General features: G+C 41.9%; 1 protein-coding gene across 3 annotated transcripts in view; it reads right to left on the minus strand.

Annotated features, from left to right (window-relative positions):
* Nucleotides 1-12,451, minus strand: part of PTH2R (parathyroid hormone 2 receptor) — a 335,103-nt gene extending 322,652 nt beyond the window's left edge. For all 3 annotated transcript variants that reach the window (XM_033944289.1, XM_033944291.1, XM_033944292.1), the window contains exon 1: nucleotides 12,145-12,451. In XM_033944289.1, the coding sequence (XP_033800180.1) occupies nucleotides 12,145-12,219 (75 nt within the window). In that variant the 5' untranslated portion in view covers nucleotides 12,220-12,451. The remainder of the gene's footprint in view (nucleotides 1-12,144) is intronic.
* Between the last annotated feature and the right edge of the window lie 5,603 nt (nucleotides 12,452-18,054).

Consider the following 18,054-nt stretch of genomic DNA (forward strand, 5'->3'; position numbering starts at 1 on the left):
CCTCTCCACCTTCTCTATACTGTAGGAAAGAATCTCCCTTATTCAGTAAAACTGCACACAAATTCCAGGAAAGCCCGGATCCATCCATGCCTCTCCCATGGCATCTAGAGATGTGTAAACAAATATTAATTAATGCCAATTAGCACTGATAATTATTAGCACCCAAATATCAACACCTGGGGGTACTGATAGACAGGAATCTGAAGCCGTCGGTTCAATGTGCGGCAGCGGCAAAGAAAGCAAACAGAATGTTAGGTATGATAAAGAAGGGGATCACGAGTAGATCGGCGGCCGTTATAATGCCGTTTTACAGAGCAATGGTCAGACCACACTTGGAATATGTGTCCAACACTGGTCTCCATACCTAAAAAAAAGGATATAACCCTGCTGGAAAGGGTGCAGAGGCGAGCCATGAAGCTAGTAAAAGGTATGGAAAATTTGAGCTACAAAGAACGACTCGAAGGACTGGGACTGTTCACCCTCGGGAGGAGGAGACTGCGAGGAGATATGATTGAGACTTTTAAAATACTGAATGGATTCGATAAAATTGAGCAAGAAACACCGTTGTTCACATTGTCAAAAGTGACACAGACAAGAGGTCATGGACTGAGGCTGAGGGGCAGCAGGCTCGGGACAAATGTCAGGAAATTCTATTTCACACAGCGAGTGGTGAACGTTTGGAATGCTCTCCCAGAGGAGGTGGTGACGGAGACTACCATTCTGGGTTTCAAGCATGAGTTGGATGCACACCTCCTTGCAAATCACATTGAGGGTTATGGGTAATCAGGGTCTCCATCTGGGAGCACCTGGCTTGGCCTCCGCGTGTGCGGGTCGCCAGAATAGATGGACCTAAAGTCTGATCCGGTGAAGGCGTTTCTAGTTAAGTATTGGGGTTCAAGAAGGGATTGGGCAACTTTCTGAAGAAAAGGGGATAGAAGAGTATGGATAGAGGACTACTATACAGGTCCTGGACCTGATGGGCCTCCGCGTGTGCGGACTGCTGGGCATGATGGACCTCTGGTCTGACCCAGCGGAGGCAATGCTTATGTGCTTAACACTAATTTGGCTTATTTATCAATTACACACACAAATTGGGTAGCTTGTTAACTCTTCTACCCTATGCTCCTTCAGGGCTAGGTTTTGGCGAGATAAACGTCCATCTGCCCCTTTATGCCACTTTTTGGACATTTTTCTTTTTTGAAAATGAGCCCCAAAAAGTTCCACATTCAGAGCCTTTTCCCATTAAAAAAAGAATTAAAAGTCTTCTTCCATCAACAAATAGATTTAGGGCTAGAGTCACTAAACAGACTGATTGTGTCTTGACCAATTTGCAATCATTCCCCGACCCCAACCCGATCCGAGCCGTGCCCAATCCGATCCACCCATGCAAATGAGGGGAAACAGCATGCAAAGTAGGAAGGCCTCGATTCACTAAAGAGAAGAAAGAACACCGACTGGGCTGGCCAATCTAAACTGAAGCGACTGACGAGGACCATTCGCTCATGTCCTTGCTGACTGTCCTGCTCTCTGCCACCCTTGAAATCCCAGCACTGCAGCCCTGAAACCATATGAGTAAAACAGCTCCCTTGTGCAAAAAAGCACCCTGCTTTCTGCCGACCTGCTCTCTGCGAACCCGTGTTTTTAACCTGCGGGTTAAAAGCGGGGCTGCACTACGGATTTTTGTTCGTCAGTCTGATTTTTGGGCTAGATGGTTCATGGGGCAAGAGATGCAGCCCCCTCCCCCTTTTGTTTTGACCTCGAGCTGAGTGAGCTTTGCAAATGCATGCGCGGATCGCATCTCCAAGAAAAGAGGATGGTCTGCGCATGCGTCTGGATCACTCTGCAGCGATCTGTGGGATCACTTATGGGCATGTGTCCGATCAGATCATTTGCATGGAGACTCTTTAGTGAATCGGTCACCCACCAAGACTCGACCATGGATCGCCCAAAAAAAGGAGGTTAGTGAATCTAGGGCAGGCCTTTGTAGGGCTTATTAATCTGATTTCAGAAAGTGACCAAAAGGATCTTTTCGGCTGGTACAAGTTAATGTAATGCAAAAGGAAATCAGGACTTACACCATATAAAACTTTAAAAATCATTATCAACATCTTGAACTCTACCTTAGCCTTACAAGGAAGTCAATGTTGTGTGTTATAGGATTTGGGTGTGAGTGTTATGGAATAGCAGATAGCAAGATGCGAGCACAGATCCAAATTGGTGCCAATTTAGTTGCATGTGGATCTCAGGATTGTACACAAATTTGGGTGCCCTTTATAAAATCCGGGAATTTATGCCTTTTAGTAAAACGACCCATTAGTGAAGTTACTGGACACTATTCGATTAGTTCATGGTATTTAACAAATAGCATGCACTAAAAAAAAAAGAAAATATCCAAAATAAAGCACTCTTAAAATGAAATAAATGATACACCCAGAAATGATAGGAAAAAAGAAATTAAAAAACAAACCTCCCTTTTATGAAGCCACGTTAGGCTTTTTTATCGCTGGTCACGGAGGTAAAATCTCTGATGCTCCTAGAATTCCTAGGAGTGTCGGAGCTAATACCACCGTGGCCAGCAATAGCCTAACGAAACGTCATAAAAGGGGGCCAAAGTTTCCATTGCACACCCTTAGTAAAACAGAACACCTTTAGTAAATGCACACCTTTAGTAACATAGTAACATAGCAACATAGTAGATGATGACAGATAAAGACCCAAATGGTCCATCCAGTCTGCCCAACCTGATTCAATTTAAATTTTTTAATTTTTTCTTCTTAGCTATTTCTGGGCAAGAATTAAAAGCTCTACCCAGTACTGTGCTTGGGTTCCAACTGCCGAAATCTCCGTTAAAACCTACTCCAGCCCATCTACACCCTCCCAGCCATTGAGGCCCTCCCCAGCCCATCCTCCACCAAACAGCCATATACAGGCACAGACCGTGCAAGTCTGCTCAGTACTGGCCTTAGTTCAATATTTAATATTATTTTTTGATTCTAAATCCTCTATGTTCATCCCACGCTTCTTTGAACTCAGTCAGTTTTACTCTCCATCACCTCTCTCGGAAGTGCATTCCAGGCATCCACTACCCTCTCCGTAAAGTAGAATTTCCTAACATTGTCCCTAAATCTACCACCCCTCAACCTCAAATTATGTCCTCTGGTTTTACCATTTTCCTTTCTCTGGAAAAGATTTTGTTCTACATTAATACCCTTCAAGTATTTGAACGTCTGAATCATATCTCTCCTGTCTCTCCTTTCCTCTAGGGCAGGGGTGTCCAATGTCGGTCCTCGAGGGCCGCAATCCAGTCGGGTTTTCAGGATTTCCCCAATGAATATGCATGAGATCTATTAGCATACAATGAAAGCAGTGCATGCAAACAGACCTCATTTATATTCATTGGGGAAATCCTGAAAATCCAAATGGACTGCGGCCCTCGAGGACCGACATTGGACACCCCTGCTCTAGGGTATACATATTCAGGGCTTCCAGTCTCTCCTCATACGTCTTCTGGCGCAAGCCTCCTATCATTTTCATCGCCCTCCTCTGGACCGCCTCAAATCTTCTTACGTCCTTCGCCAGATACGGTCTCCAAAACTGAACACAATACTCCAAGTGGGGCCTTACCAATGACCTGTACAGGGGCATCAACACCTTCTTCCTTCTACTGACTACGCCTCTCTTTATACAGCCCAGCATCCTTCTGGCAGCAGCCACTGCCTTGTCACACTGTTTTTTCGCCTTTAGATCTTCGGACACTATCACCCCAAGGTCCCTCTCCCCGTCCGTGCATATCAGCTTCTCTCCTCCCAGCATATACGGTTCCTTCCTATTATTAATCCCCAAATGCATTACTCTGCATTTCTTTGCATTGAATTTTAGTTGCCAGGCATTAGACCATTCCTCTAACTTTTGCAGATCCTATTTCATATTTTCCACTCCCTCTTCAGTGTCTACTCTGTTACAAATCTTGGTATCATCTGCAAAAAGGCACACTTTTCCTTCTAACCCTTCAGCAATGTCACTCACAAACATATTGAACAGGATTGGCTCCAGCACCGAACCCTGAGGGACTCCACTACTCACCTTTCCTTCCTTCGAGCGACTTCCATTAACCACCACCCTCTGGCGTCTGTCCGACAGCCAGTTTCTGACCCAGTTCAGCACTTTGGGTCCTAACTTCAGCCCTTCAAGTTTGTTCAACAGCCTCCTATGAGGAACTGTATCAAAGGCTTTGCTGAAATCCAGTAAATTACATCTAGCATATGTCCTCGATCCAGCTCTCTGGTCACCCAATCAAAAAATTAAATCAGGTTTGTTTGGCACGATTTACCTTTTGTAAAGCCATGTTGCCTCGGATCCTGTAACCCATTAGAGTCAAGGAAGTACACTATCCTTTCTTTCAGCAACACTTCCATTATTTTTCCAACAACTGAAGTGAGGCTCACCGGTCTGTAGTTTCCTGCTTCATCCCTGTGACCACTTTTATGAATAGGGACCACATCCGCTCTCCTCCAATCCCCAGGAATCACTCCCATCTCCAGAGATTTGTTGAACAAGTCTTTAATAGGACTCGCCGGAACTTCTCTGAGCTCCCTTAGTATCCTGGGATGGATCCCGTCTGGTCCCATAGCTTTGTCCACCTTCAGTTTTTCAAGTTGCTCATAAACACCCCTCCTCTGTGAACGGCGCAGAATCTACTCCATTTTCTCGTGTAACTTTGACAGACAATCTCGGTCCTTCTCCAGGATTTTGTTCTGTGAACACAGAACAGAAGTATTTGTTTAGCACATTTGCTTTCTCCTCATCACTCTCCGCATATTGGTTCCCAGCATCTTTTAGCCTAGCAATTCCATTTTTCATCTTCCTCCTTTCACTAATATATCAGAAAAAAATTTTGTCTCCCTTTTTTACATTTTTAGCCATTTGTTCTTTCGCCTGTGCTTTCGCCAGACGTATCTCTCTCTTGGCTTCTTTCAATTTCACCCTGTAGTCCTTTCTGCTCTCCTCTTCTTGGGTTTTTTTATATTTCACGAACGCCAACTCTTTTGCCTTTATTTTCTCAGCCACTATGTTGGAGAACCATATCGGCTTCCTTTTTCTCTTGTTTTTATTGATTTTCTTCACATAAAGGTCTGTAGCCATTTTTATCGCTCCTTTCAGCTTAGACCACTGTCTTTCCACTTCTCTTATGTCCTCCCATCCTAACAGCTCTTTCTTCAGATACTCTCCCATTGCATTAAAGTCCGTACGTTTGAAATCTAGGACTTTAAGTATCGTGCGGCCTCTCTCCACTTTAGACGTTATATCAAACCTAACCATTTGATGATCGCTACTTCCCAGGTGAACACCCACTCGAACACTAGAGATACTCTCTCCATTTGTGAGGACCAGATCCAATATCGCTTTTTCCCTTGTGGGTTCCATCACCATTTGTCTGAGCAGAGCCTCTTGAAAGGCATCCACAATCTCCCTACTTCTTTCCGATTCCGCAGACGGAACATTCCAGTCCGCATCCGGCAGGTTGAAATCTCCCAACAGCAGAACCTCCTCTTTCCTTCCAAACTTTTGGATATCCACAATCAAATCCTTATCAATTTGCTGCGATTGAGTCGGAGGTCTGTAGACTACACCCACGTAGATAGAGTTCCATCTTCTCTTTTCAAAGCAATCCATATCGCTTCTTCCTCTCCCCAGGTCCCTTGCATTTTGGTCACTTGGATATTGATCTTTACATAGAGAACTACTCCTCCACCTTTTTGACCATCTCTGTCCTTCCTAAAAAGATTATATCCCGGTATGTTTGCATCCCATCCATGTGATTCACTGAACCATGTCTCTGTGATAGCGACAATATCTAGATCTGCTTCTAACATCAGGGCTTGCAGATCATGAACTTTGTTGCTTAGACTACGAGCATTTGTGGTCATCGCTTTCCAGCTATTTTTCAGCGATAATCTCCTTTTTCGTATGGATTTTTGTGTTATTTCACTTTCCGTTGCAATACTAAGAAATGAGTTGCTGATATTGCTTATGTTGCAGCCTTTACTACTATCACATCTTTTCTTTTGCCGGGGTGGTCTCTATAATTTTCCTTCGTACATACACCACCCCCACCTTCTAGTTTAAATGCCTAGAAAAATATTGTCTAAATTTCTCTGCAAGGTTTCTTTTTCCTGCTGTAGTAATATGTAGCCCATCAGTGCAATATAGCTTCTTGTCCTTCCATGTATTTCCCCATCCTCCTATATACCTGAAGCCTTCTTGATGACACCAGGCTCTGAGCATCTATTAAAGTCCTCTGTGTTTTTCACTCTTTGCTCTCCCTTTCCATATGTAGGCAGTATTTCAGAAAAAGTTAAAGTCTTTACAAAAGGTTTCACACCCTCGCCAAGCTCCCGAAAAGCTTTCTGTGCTGCAAGTGTGGAGTTGTTGGCCAGGTCATTTGTTCCCAGATGGATAACAACATCAGTGTTAAAATCCTTAGTTTCTTCCTTAATTATAGTCTGTATTTGCCTGGAACTCCTGGTAGCTGAGGATTCTGGAAGACATTTCACTATTTTGGTCTCCTCGCCTTGTGTTCCAAGGTTAATGCCTCTGATGATGGAATCCCCCAACAGTAATAGTTTTCTGTTTTGGGCTTTTTTATTTGTGCTTAGGGTGCGCTTGTTCTCTTGAGTTACCTTCATTGGTTCCAGTCCCACCTCCCTTGTTTTCTTGAGTATCGCAGTGCACTAGTGGAGCGAAGGAATTCTGTAGAGGTAATATTTGTGAAGGTGGATGTTTCTGTGTTACATGTCGCAGTCTTCCTGAGCCTACTGTGACCCATTGATTCCTGGGCTGTTTTATTCTTTGAGGTAAGTTGGTATGATTTTGTGGAGTGATGGAAGCTGCTTTAATTGTATTCAATTCCTGTTTAAGTTTGCAGAGCTCCTCCTTAATACTAGCAAGTTGAAGACAGATGGGGCAAGCCTTAAGCCTCCAAATAGTATGTCTTGGAATTAAAGCACCACAGTGATTGCATAGAATAAAGGTCATCTTGATTGGTAAAACAGCAAATAGTAAGAAGAATTGAATATAGGCTGAGAAAGTGATTTCAGGCACAAATGAATTACATTTCCCAGGGAAAATGTGGGATATGGTTGGATTTAGTGAGAAAGCAGTAGTTGAAGATTGGAAGGAGCAGCATTATACTGTATTTTACTTTTGCCTTAGACCTCCTATTTAAAAGAAGATATAGGCTACTGTGAAAGACAGTGAAAACAAATAAATGTTAAGATTCAAAAAAGTAAATTATCAGAAAGTGTTGTTGTCCCCTATCCGCCGACCCCGCAAACCCCTCGACACCCCCCACCCTCGATAACCCCCCATACCTGAAAACCAGTTGGACGGATGGACAGGTCCCAAGCCCATTCGCCCAGCAGGCCCACCATCCATCGAATTGGTGCCTCAAACCCCGCCCAACATCCGGCCAACTGGTTTTCAGGTACCGGGGGGGGGGGTCGATCGGGGATTCGGGGAGGCGATCATGGGAGGGGGTGTGCCGAGGGCAGGAGTGCCTGAGATCCCTCTAGCCCGTATCTTAGTGGGGGTGGGGGATAGGGGGTTTCATTGGACAGGAGGGCTTAGGTTCCCTCCTGCCCCGATTGAGTGGGGGGGGGGGGGGTCGCTGGGGCAGGAGGGCTTGGGCTCCTTCCTGCCCCGATTGTGTTGGGGAGCATGGTGGTTCTTCAGTCAGGAGGGCTTGGGCTCTCTCCTGCCCCAGTCATGTCGGGGAGGATGGCGGTTCTTTGGGCAGGAGTGCTTGGGCTCTCTCCTGCCCCAATCATTGTCGGGGGTGGTAGGCAGGTTGCCGGGGCCGCTGAGCTCATCACAGCAGCGTGATCAACTCAGCGGCCCCTTTTTCAGCACTTATACCTGTTTTGACTTGGTCTAAGTCACAACGTATAAGTGCCGACTAGGCAACCTGCCTAAAGGTTTGATTATACCTGCTGTATGCCTACATCTAGGTTGGCCCACCTCCCACCCTTTCTCCTCCTATAAAAATGCCTCTTTTTGCTCTATGCGTTTAGAGGCAGGAGAAAGGCCTAAGCTGGTTTTATATACATCTAAAACCAGCTTTGGTTATGGGTACTTGGACGATCAGGCTTTTTGATCATCCAAGTACCCATTTAGGCCACTTTTTAGACTTTTTTTTTATTATTATGAGCCCCATAATATTTAAGTTGAATATAAGAAAATATGTCTAAACTAGTCCAACCTATTTCTGTCCGTAACTTAGAATCAGACAATAACACTACATAGTTGATATAAATAAGTTATATCTCCTTGCGACCAAAAAACTAGCTGAGGTCATTCCTGGTAAAAAAAAAAAAAAAAAAAGAGTGATTTCCATTAACTGGCAAAAGAGGTGTAGTCCTAAAATCAAGATGCATCTGGGCACAAACTTGACGCCAAGTCGAGCACAGAGGAGCAAGAAAAAAATAATAAGGGTTCCCCAGGACAGCAGCCATAACCTGGGGTGCATACAAAAGAAAACTAAAGTGATGAAGCTTCCAAAATAGTAGCGCTACAGATATCCAAGAGAAATGAGAAGTGGATAGAAACTAATCATGGATATGTCGCATATGGCATGCCTCAACAAAGCGCCTCAGAGACAATAAACCTAAGCATCCCCTGTCAACAGGTAAGGCTACCTGACACAAAGGAAGATGTGGACGGCTCCCCACCCAGAGAAAACCATGTAACAGTCAGTCAAACTGGCGTTCTACCTTTCAGGAAAGAAGAAGGGGAAGCATCTGAAAAATATATAACCATTGGGGAAATATCATCATATTTTAAAGAGCGATATGTCCCATCAAAGAAATAGGGAAATGCCTCCAAGTCACCAAACATGTCTTGGTTTTTTCTAATAATGGGAAAATATTCAGATCATGAAGCTGAATGAGGTCTTCCGGAATCGTAATTCCCAAATATATATTAAGAACTAACAGTTTTAGCAGGTATATATGCACACATATGTTAGGTATGAGAACTTATACCAGCCATAGATCTAGAGTATACACTTGAGTCTAAATGTTGGAGATTCACATGTAAATTATAATATTGTATTAGTTATACAGGCAAGTGTGAGTGTTGCTCATGCTACACCCAGAATCTATATGTATACCTATCTGTCAAATGTACACTATATAAGATATTTATTTATTTATTTATTTCTTGAGACGTATTAACTGCCTTTCATGAAGGGATTTACCCTAAGCGGTTTACAATACATTGAACAGTAATCAGGTACTCTTAATTTTAATTACTTTTTCCTATCTGTCCCGATAAGCAATGGAGGGTTAAGTGACTTGCCCAGAGTCATAGGGAGCAGGCTAGGATTGAACTCATGTACATCTATACAGAATAGCACTTTGCAAAATTTTGGCATTTACACGTGTATGCATATATATTGTTATTCTAATCTTTTTGGGTGTGTAATTAGGATTCACATTATAGAATTGCTCCCTAAAAGCAGGGAGACCTATATTACAGGAATCCTATGGTGACACAGTCACTGAATATGATGGGTGTTTAGTCTCAATGTAAAAAATCCTTGAAAAGGGGATGGAATTCCTGTTACTATGCAAGTTTACTTTCATAGAAAGAATAGCAATTCTTTTTCATGTCATACACAAATTAAAAATGACAAAATTATCATCCCCAATTATATCCCAAAACAATCAAACAAAAGCATCACAAAAGTATAGATATGAATTTTGTTCTATGAAGTAGGTAGCTTGTCACACATTGAAAATAAAATATTTCCTACTACAGAAACTCTTGATACAATGAACTTTGTTTTATTGAAATATATGTTTGTTACAAACATTTCTTTGTGACAGTAGAATTATATATGTATTTCAGCTACACAGCATACTGCATGGCAACAAGGATGCCGACTCCAGACAATTCACACTCTAGGTTAGATCAAAAGGAGGTTAAAGATTTTGTCCAAGGTTCAACAATGGGGAATTGAGCCAGGGTCTTCAGATTTCAATACCATTGTGTCCTAATCAAGATTGTGAAAATTACAAACATATTTTTGGATATCTGGGAATTCTGTATGCATGCACAGGCCACTCTGTCACCATTGCATGAATATTCATTGCAGATATTATGGAGATCAGTTTTATTCAAGGTTTTCAAGCACTAAAGTTTGAGACTTTTTTTAATTATAGATTTCCATATGAATAGGTACTTTAGTGATCTGAACTTCAGGTAATGTTAGAAGTTCAACCTTTTTAGAAACCTTCCTGATTAAAAAAACTTCCTGTATATGATCATTTTAAAGACTTTTACCAGAAACTCAAGACCTTGCCTGACAAACTAACCATAGAAACAAGCATGTATCTCATACTGAGGTAAAGGAGCACCATCTAGTGTAAATTGTTCAGAAGGCATGTCTTCAGTTTAGGTATTCTGTTGGAAAAGAGTGAATTTCTCATGGATCTAGACTCGAGGAACAATTTTAAAGCATTTCTTAACTAAAATAAAGCTACAACCTCAGCACACTGAAGTTGTGGGTTCAAACCCACACTACTCCTTGTGATCCTGGCCAAGTCACTTAATCCCCCCATTGCACCAGGTACATCAGACAGATTGTGAGCCCACCAGAACAGACAGGGAAAAATGTTTAAGTATCTGAATAAAATTCATGTAAACCATTCTGAGCTCCCCTGGGAGAATGGTATAGAACAGGGGTGTCCAATGTCGGTCCTCAAGGGCCGCAGTCCAGTCAGATTTTCAGGATTTCCCCAATGAATATACATGAGGTCTATTTGCATGCACTGCTTTCATTGTATGCTAATAGATCTCATGCATATTCATTGGGGAAATCCTGAAAACCCGACTGGATTGCGGCCCTCGAGGACTGACATTGGACACCCTTGGTATAGAAAATTGAATAAATAGTGTTAAATGTATGAAAATAGATTCTAATAAAACTGCACATAAGTAATGTTCATGCAGACTTATACACACAACTTTACCGTAACTGTGTGGAAGCATTCACTGGGACAGGATTGGGGAGGAGTTTGCATTTATGTGCTTACATTTAAAAATACAAGCATATGCATATAAATTAACCCAGAAAATCTTATGCAATTAATTTATTTATTTAAGTATTTATACATTGCTTATAGCCTAAGCAGTTTACATTCAGGCACTGAAGTATTTCTCTCTATCTGTCCTGGTGGGCTTACAATCTGACTAACAATGGAGTGTTAAGTACTTGCCCAGGGTCACAAGGAACAGTGCTGGGCTTGAACCTGCAACTTTGGGTTACTGAGGCTGCAGTCCTAACTACTAGGCCACTCGTAGTGTAGTTGTAAATGTAAGCACAGTGATTTAAAAAAAAAAATTGAACCATGATTATCCTTTTTATTATTATTATTTTGAAAAGTCAAAGGTATGTGTACAGAGAAAAGTATGCAAGAACAAATTATGTATGCACATATCTATAAAATTATCACTTACTGGAAGTAAGCTGCACATTTTGCCCTAAGAAAACACTTTAATTATGCTGTGAAATCAAATGGTAACATCTTTCTAACTCCCTGCCACCTCAAAGACATTTAGTACTCTTCAGATCATTGTCTTGTTTGATATGAAACGCTAGTTTCAACCTATTGATGAAAAGCCCTTGAATTTTCTTCTTAATCCGGCAGCCCTTTCCTAACTGCCTTTTGTAAGCAAAATCAAATCAAAGTGGTTTACAGTATAAAATAAAAAGGTGAGAAGAAAAGAGAAATGAGAAAATAAATTCTACCATGGCATGCAAGAAACAAATTATAAAGTAAACAGAAAGACAACATTGAAGCGACATTTATGTTATGTTTCTGTAAATATTCTGTTGTATTTTCCTAAAGTTTAGCTTGAACAATGCAAAAAATGCAATGGCTCAGTCTAATCTAACAATACATCCTTGAGCTCTTATAGTTATCCAAAACAAGCAACTCATAAAAATGATGCACAGTTCTGAGCAAAAAAAAAAAAAGTTGTATTTTTTTCTATACATTGATGCCATCAAGAAGACAATGCATTGAAAAACATTGTTGTATCTGCTAGGCTATTTGTTAACTAATACAAAAATTTTGTTCTTACCTGAGCAGTCACCAGTATGCATCCATTTGTAGACAGCAAAATTCTCCAAATGAACCGCAGCCAGTGTTTTACCATTATTATTATTTTTGCAATTTTATGTTTTGTTTTTTGCAGATTTATATGTTACTTTTCCCTGTTTTCTTTCTTTGTTAGTGTGCAGAGAGCAGAAACAATAACAATAGAAGAAGCAGTCCAAGATATGAAAAAATAAAAAGTAATCACCTTCTCAGTTTAAAGTTTAAATCTTCATTTTGTAGAGCTTTTAAGCTGAAAGTCCAAGTAGGGTTGGATTGCCTTATTAATTAGAGCAGAATCTACCTTCTAACTTTCTGAGTGCAAGTAACAAAATCTGTGTCTGAAGGTCCATCCCTTTTCCCTGTCTAGTTCTCAAGTGCTTTGCTTTTAATCACAGAGCATGTTTCATCCCTATCTGTTTCACAACACCAAGGCTGCTGTCAAGAATCTGACTGGAGGAGGAAAGGTGGAGCAGAAAGAAATGAATGAATGTTTCAGCTACACTGTGATTTCTTTGCTTGTGTTGGAGATGGGCTGAATTTAGCCCACTGCAGTGTTTGACAATTTGCCTTTAGCTATTTTGATTTTTTATTTTCTTCTACAATGGCAAAGGGAGTCTGGAAATGCATGTCTATATTTATGGTAGCCCATAGACATAGTTTGCCTTCTTTGTCTGTGGGGGCAAGGTGTAGGGAGCTCAGATTGGGGGGTTGGGAGGTGGGAAAGGATGAACTCTTTCTTTCCCTTCAGAGAATGAAATGGGTAACAGAATGAAACTCTTTCAAGGGTTTTGGGGAGATAAAGAAAAGGGCTATTAGTAAAAGCTGCAATAATCTGTCAGCACAGTAGTGAAAAATTACAAACTGTAATCTACTCGTATATCAGTGTTTAATAGAAAATTTCTGACTTTCACTGCTGGGAAGAAATCATATCCCACTATTATTTACTCACATTAATATCATTGAAAGCTGAAGGGTAAGAATGTATAAATTGGAATATAAAGTTTATAAGGATGTTGTGGGAATGTATTCAATGGGAAGGCAGATTTTCCACTGCAATCAGAAAGGCTAGGATTTTTCCCCAGTACATGGTTCCATGTATATTTGATATAAATTATAAAGCCTTTTGGTTGACAGTCAAAAGGTTTCTCCATATTAGGTAAACTGAACTATGTTCCATGGGTTCTGTTACTTAGCATCATAAAGTTCTAGTGGAATTCCTGATCCTTGGTTCAAGCAGGCTTATAACTCATGTTGACGAAAACTTTTCCTATGATAAAAAGCATTGCAAGGTTTTGAGGAGATTGCTTAGGAAGAGAAGCTGCAGCAGCTAAGAGGCAGACAACAGGATGGCTTAGGCAAAGTTTGTGAGGTTCTATAACTGAATGATGCCCCTTCTAGATGGGAGGAAGGAGGTCCAGCAGCACAGAGGAAATAGAGCTGGTAGGAAGGAGGTTTGATAGCACAGAAGTGAGGGAGCCATAGCTCCAGGAAAGGTGGAGCTCTGGGACTAGATAGCAAAGCAACAGAGACAAGCCAAGACAGCTACCGCAGATCCTCCCAGGACTTCCATCAGCTACTGGTGCAATTACACTCCTGCCTATGGGTGAGACTTGTGGAATGATGGCAAGGACAACTAGAAATGCGAAATAGGTGGAACATAATAAGGGTTCCTTATCTTGTGGATAAAGGATTGGTATCTCAAATTATCTGAATGCTTTTCTGAAGTTTCATAGGAAAGTACTGTTTAAGAGGTTCTTGCTGTTCATTATGTAGCTATCATAAGAACATAAACCGTGCCTCTGCTGGGTCAGACCAGAGGTCCATCATGCCCAGCAGGCCGCTCACGTTGCGGCCCATCAGGTCCAGGACCTGTATAGTAGCCCTCTATCTAAACCCTTCTATCCCCTTTTCCTTCAGAAAATTGTCCAATACCGTACTCTGCCCTATCACGCCCTCTGGAAGCGCATTCCAGGTGTCCACCACCCGTTGGGTGAAGAATAACTTCCTAGCATTGGTTCTGAATCTGTCCCCTTTGAATTTTTCCAAATGCCCTCTTGTTCTTGTAGTTGTTGAAAGTTTGAAGAATCTGTCCCTCTCCACTTTCTCTATGCCCTTCGTGATCTTGTAAGTCTCTATCATATCCCTTCTATGTCTCCGCTTCTCCAGTGAAAAAAGCCCCAGTCTCTCTAATCTTTCAGCGTATGAAAGGTTTTACATATCTTTTAACAAACGTGTTGCTCTCTTCTGAACCCTCTCGAGTATTGCCATATCCTTCTTTAGGTACGGCGACCAATATTGGATGCAGTACTCCAGATGCGGGCGCACCATCGCCCGATACAACGGCAGGATAACTTCTTTCGTTCGGCTTGTAATACCCTTCTTGATTATTCCTAGCATTCTATTTGCTTTCTTAGCGGCTGCTGCGTATTGTGCCGACGGCTTCATTGTCATGTCAACTATTAGCCCCAACTCCCTTTCTTGGGTACTCTCACTCAATAACAGCCCTCCCGTCGTGTAGCTGTACCTCGGGTTTCTGTTTCCTACGTGTAGGACTTTACATTTCTCTACATTGAACTTCATCTGCCATCTCGTCGCCCACTCCCCTAGTTTGTTCAGGTTCCTTTGAAAATCTTCGCTGTCCTCTTTAGTCCTAGACCCATTACATAGCTTGGTGTCATCTGCAAATTTTATTACTTCACTCTTCGTCCCGGTTTCTAAATCATTTATAAATACATTGAATAGCAGCGGCCCAAGCACCGACCCCTGTGGAACACCACTCGTGACCTTCCTCCAGTCCGAGTAGTGTCCCTTCACTCCTACCCTCTGCTTCCTGCCCGCCAATCAATTCCTGATCCATCTGTGTACATCTCCTTCCACCCCATGGTTCTTTAGTTTCCAAAGTAGGCGTTCATGGGGTACCTTTGTCAAAGGCTTTTTGGAAGTCTAAGTATACAATGTCTATGGGGTCCCCTTTGTCCATCCGTTTGTTAATTCCTTCGAAGAAGTGCAATAAGTTCGTCAGGCATGATCTTCCCTTGCAGAAGCCATGTTGGCTTGTTATCATAAGTTTATGCCTCTCTAGATGCTCCTCTATGCTATCTTTTATCAGCGCTTCCGCCATTTTCCCCAGAACCGAGGTCAGACTTACTATCCTTCAATAAGTTTAAGTGCATTGTTGGTATGCACTATACACCTATAGTTGTATTAGCTGAATAAATGTTTTAAATATTGTCAACCAGCCATGTTCACAGTCACAACTGTTTGGGATTTCCTAGGGGAAAGGGAGAGAAATCATATCTGCTAAAACCTTTCTTCCTCAAGTGAAGGCACCAGATGCCAAACTTTCAGAGATCAACAAAGCCTTCTAAGGGAGACTTCTGCCAGGTAGGTCTCCAGGCCCAAGGATATCCAAAAGGGAATGCTACAAGAAGAAGAAAACAGGGACTGATATTTAATGGAAGATTTTTACTAGCACATAACTGGATAATACTGCTGAAAATCTGTAGAGACTGCCATGGCATTATCCAGTTGGTGCCAAGGTGTTCTAAGGATGGAATCAAGGCAGAGCTAGGAGTTGCCTAGGCAGCATCGATATTCAGTAGCAATATATGGATAACTATCCAGTTAACTAAGGGTAGCAAAAATAATGTCTTAAGATAATCAAGTAGCTACCCGGGTACTGCTGTTGGAATATTGCTGGTATGCAGATAACTCCCTGTAGGCTGCTGACTGGCTGGATCAGGCTTGTCCAACATTATGGATAGCGGGCCAGAATCTGAGTCACAAAGTGCTTTTTTCTGGTCCTTGGAAGCTTGGCAATTCCTGTGGTGTTTACAGCAGGATTCCTGCTTCCCTGCCATGACTCAGCTTTCTGTAAGCTAGAGCCACTTAATGGCAGAAGTTTGGGTTGGTCTTGTGGTGTCAAGTCTCATGAGCAGGGCAGGATTCATTCTTTGAGGGCCGTTAGGCACACAAGTACATTGGGCCCCCCCAGATCTGCCCTGCCCATGCCACGCCCACACCTTGCCCCATTTATCTGTTTTCTTATTTACTTTTTTATTTTCACTTATATTTCTTTTTTTTAAATTCAAAACAAACAAAACTTTAGCATACCAGTGCAGTTTTTCTTCTATGCAACCCCCAAACATCTCTGAACAAATCCCCCTTCCTTCCCTTCCCACCTACTTACCCAGGACATTAAATCTGAAGCCTTTCAATACGTATATAAAAGCATTCAGATATATTGTAAAGCAGTAATACTATCCGAAATATGTCTATATTAATAACCAAGTTTACATCACCTAACTGCCTTACTCTACATCACTACATCAGGGGTGTCAAACTCAATCACATAAGGGGCCGAAATCTGAAAAAAAGGCTAAGTCACGGGTCAAATTTTTAATTAAGATACTTAGGGGTCCTTTTATTAAGGTAGGCTAACTGATTTTGCGCACGCTAAATGTGAACCTTAATAAAAGAACCCCTAAGTGACTATGGCTTAGTCTTAGCAGACATATAGGGTTACAACATCTCCAACCCCACACTGGCTCTGTGATATAAACTAAATAAATATTGTAATCACAAAACAGAAAATAAAATTATTTTCTCTACCTTTTGTTGGCTCCAGGCTCTGGTTGTCTTCTGATAACTCGCTTGCCAGGGTCTCCTGCCCATTTGTCATTTTCTTCTTTCTCCGTGCTAACCATCCATCTTCCATCTCTGTCCTCCCCTACCATTTCCCTTCCCTCCCTCGAAGGTCTGGCATCTTTCCTTTTTTTCATGTCCATATCCGCAGCATCCCCAGATCCACCATCTGTCCTTTTCTCAACTACCCTTTCATCCAGCATTTCTCCCTCCTTCCCCACCACCCCAGGGTCCATCATCTCTCTGTTTCTCTTCCCAACTACCCTGTCCTATGCCACTTCCAGAAACTGTATGCCTCCCCCTTCCATCTTTCCCTTCACCCCCATTGGTCTGGCATCCATCTTCTTCCATTCCCTCCTCCAATTATCTGGCATCTCTCTCCTCTCCTTCTTCCCTTCCCTCTACCAAACCCCCATGGTCTGGCATTTCACTCTCTTCTCTCTCTTCCCCCCCACTTCCATCAGCATCTGACCCCTTTCTTTCCCTCCAGCCTAAATCCATCCAGTATCCTTTCTCCTTGTTTTCCCTCTTTCCCTGCATACCAATTCCATCAACATTAGCCCCCTTTCTTTCCCTCCCACCTAAATCCATCCAGTATCCTTCCTCCTTTCCCTGCACACCAGTTCCATCAACATTAGCCCCTTTTCCCCTCTGACCTAAATCAAGTTTCAAGTTTATTAATAAAATTTGATAAATCGCCTATTAGAATCGCTAAGCAATGTACAAATCAAAAATATAGAAGGTGCACATTTAACAATATTCTTTTGTCATAAACAAACGTGAGATTGGGAAGGAAAGGATAAAAGTTACAATTTTCATTTGGGGTAGAAGAAGGAAAAAAACGAAAGGGAAGTTAGCCACAGCATTCTTAGGAATCTAACTCTGCATTTAAATATTGAAAACATCTTTAAATAAATAGGATTTTAAAAGTTTTTTAAATGTTAAAACATCTTTTTCATTACGAATGAATTGTGGAAGAGCATTCCACCATAGGGGACCCGTCACGGAGAATATGTCTGCTCTTCTTGTACCAATGATTTTCAGGGAGGGGACTGAAAGAAGATTCTGGCCAGCAGAACAAAGTGAATGTTGGGAAGTGTGAGGTATTAAGAGTCTAGATATGAATTGGGATTCGTCGGAGGCCAAAGTTTTGAAGATGAGCAGTATTATTTTGAAGGTGATTCTGTGACTAATTGGGAGCCAATGAGAATCTATCAGTAGTGGAGAGACATGGTCATATTTCCTTGCA

Source organism: Geotrypetes seraphini, chromosome 5 (genome assembly GCF_902459505.1).
Source record: "Geotrypetes seraphini chromosome 5, aGeoSer1.1, whole genome shotgun sequence".
Classification (NCBI taxonomy): Eukaryota; Metazoa; Chordata; class Amphibia; order Gymnophiona; family Dermophiidae; genus Geotrypetes; species Geotrypetes seraphini.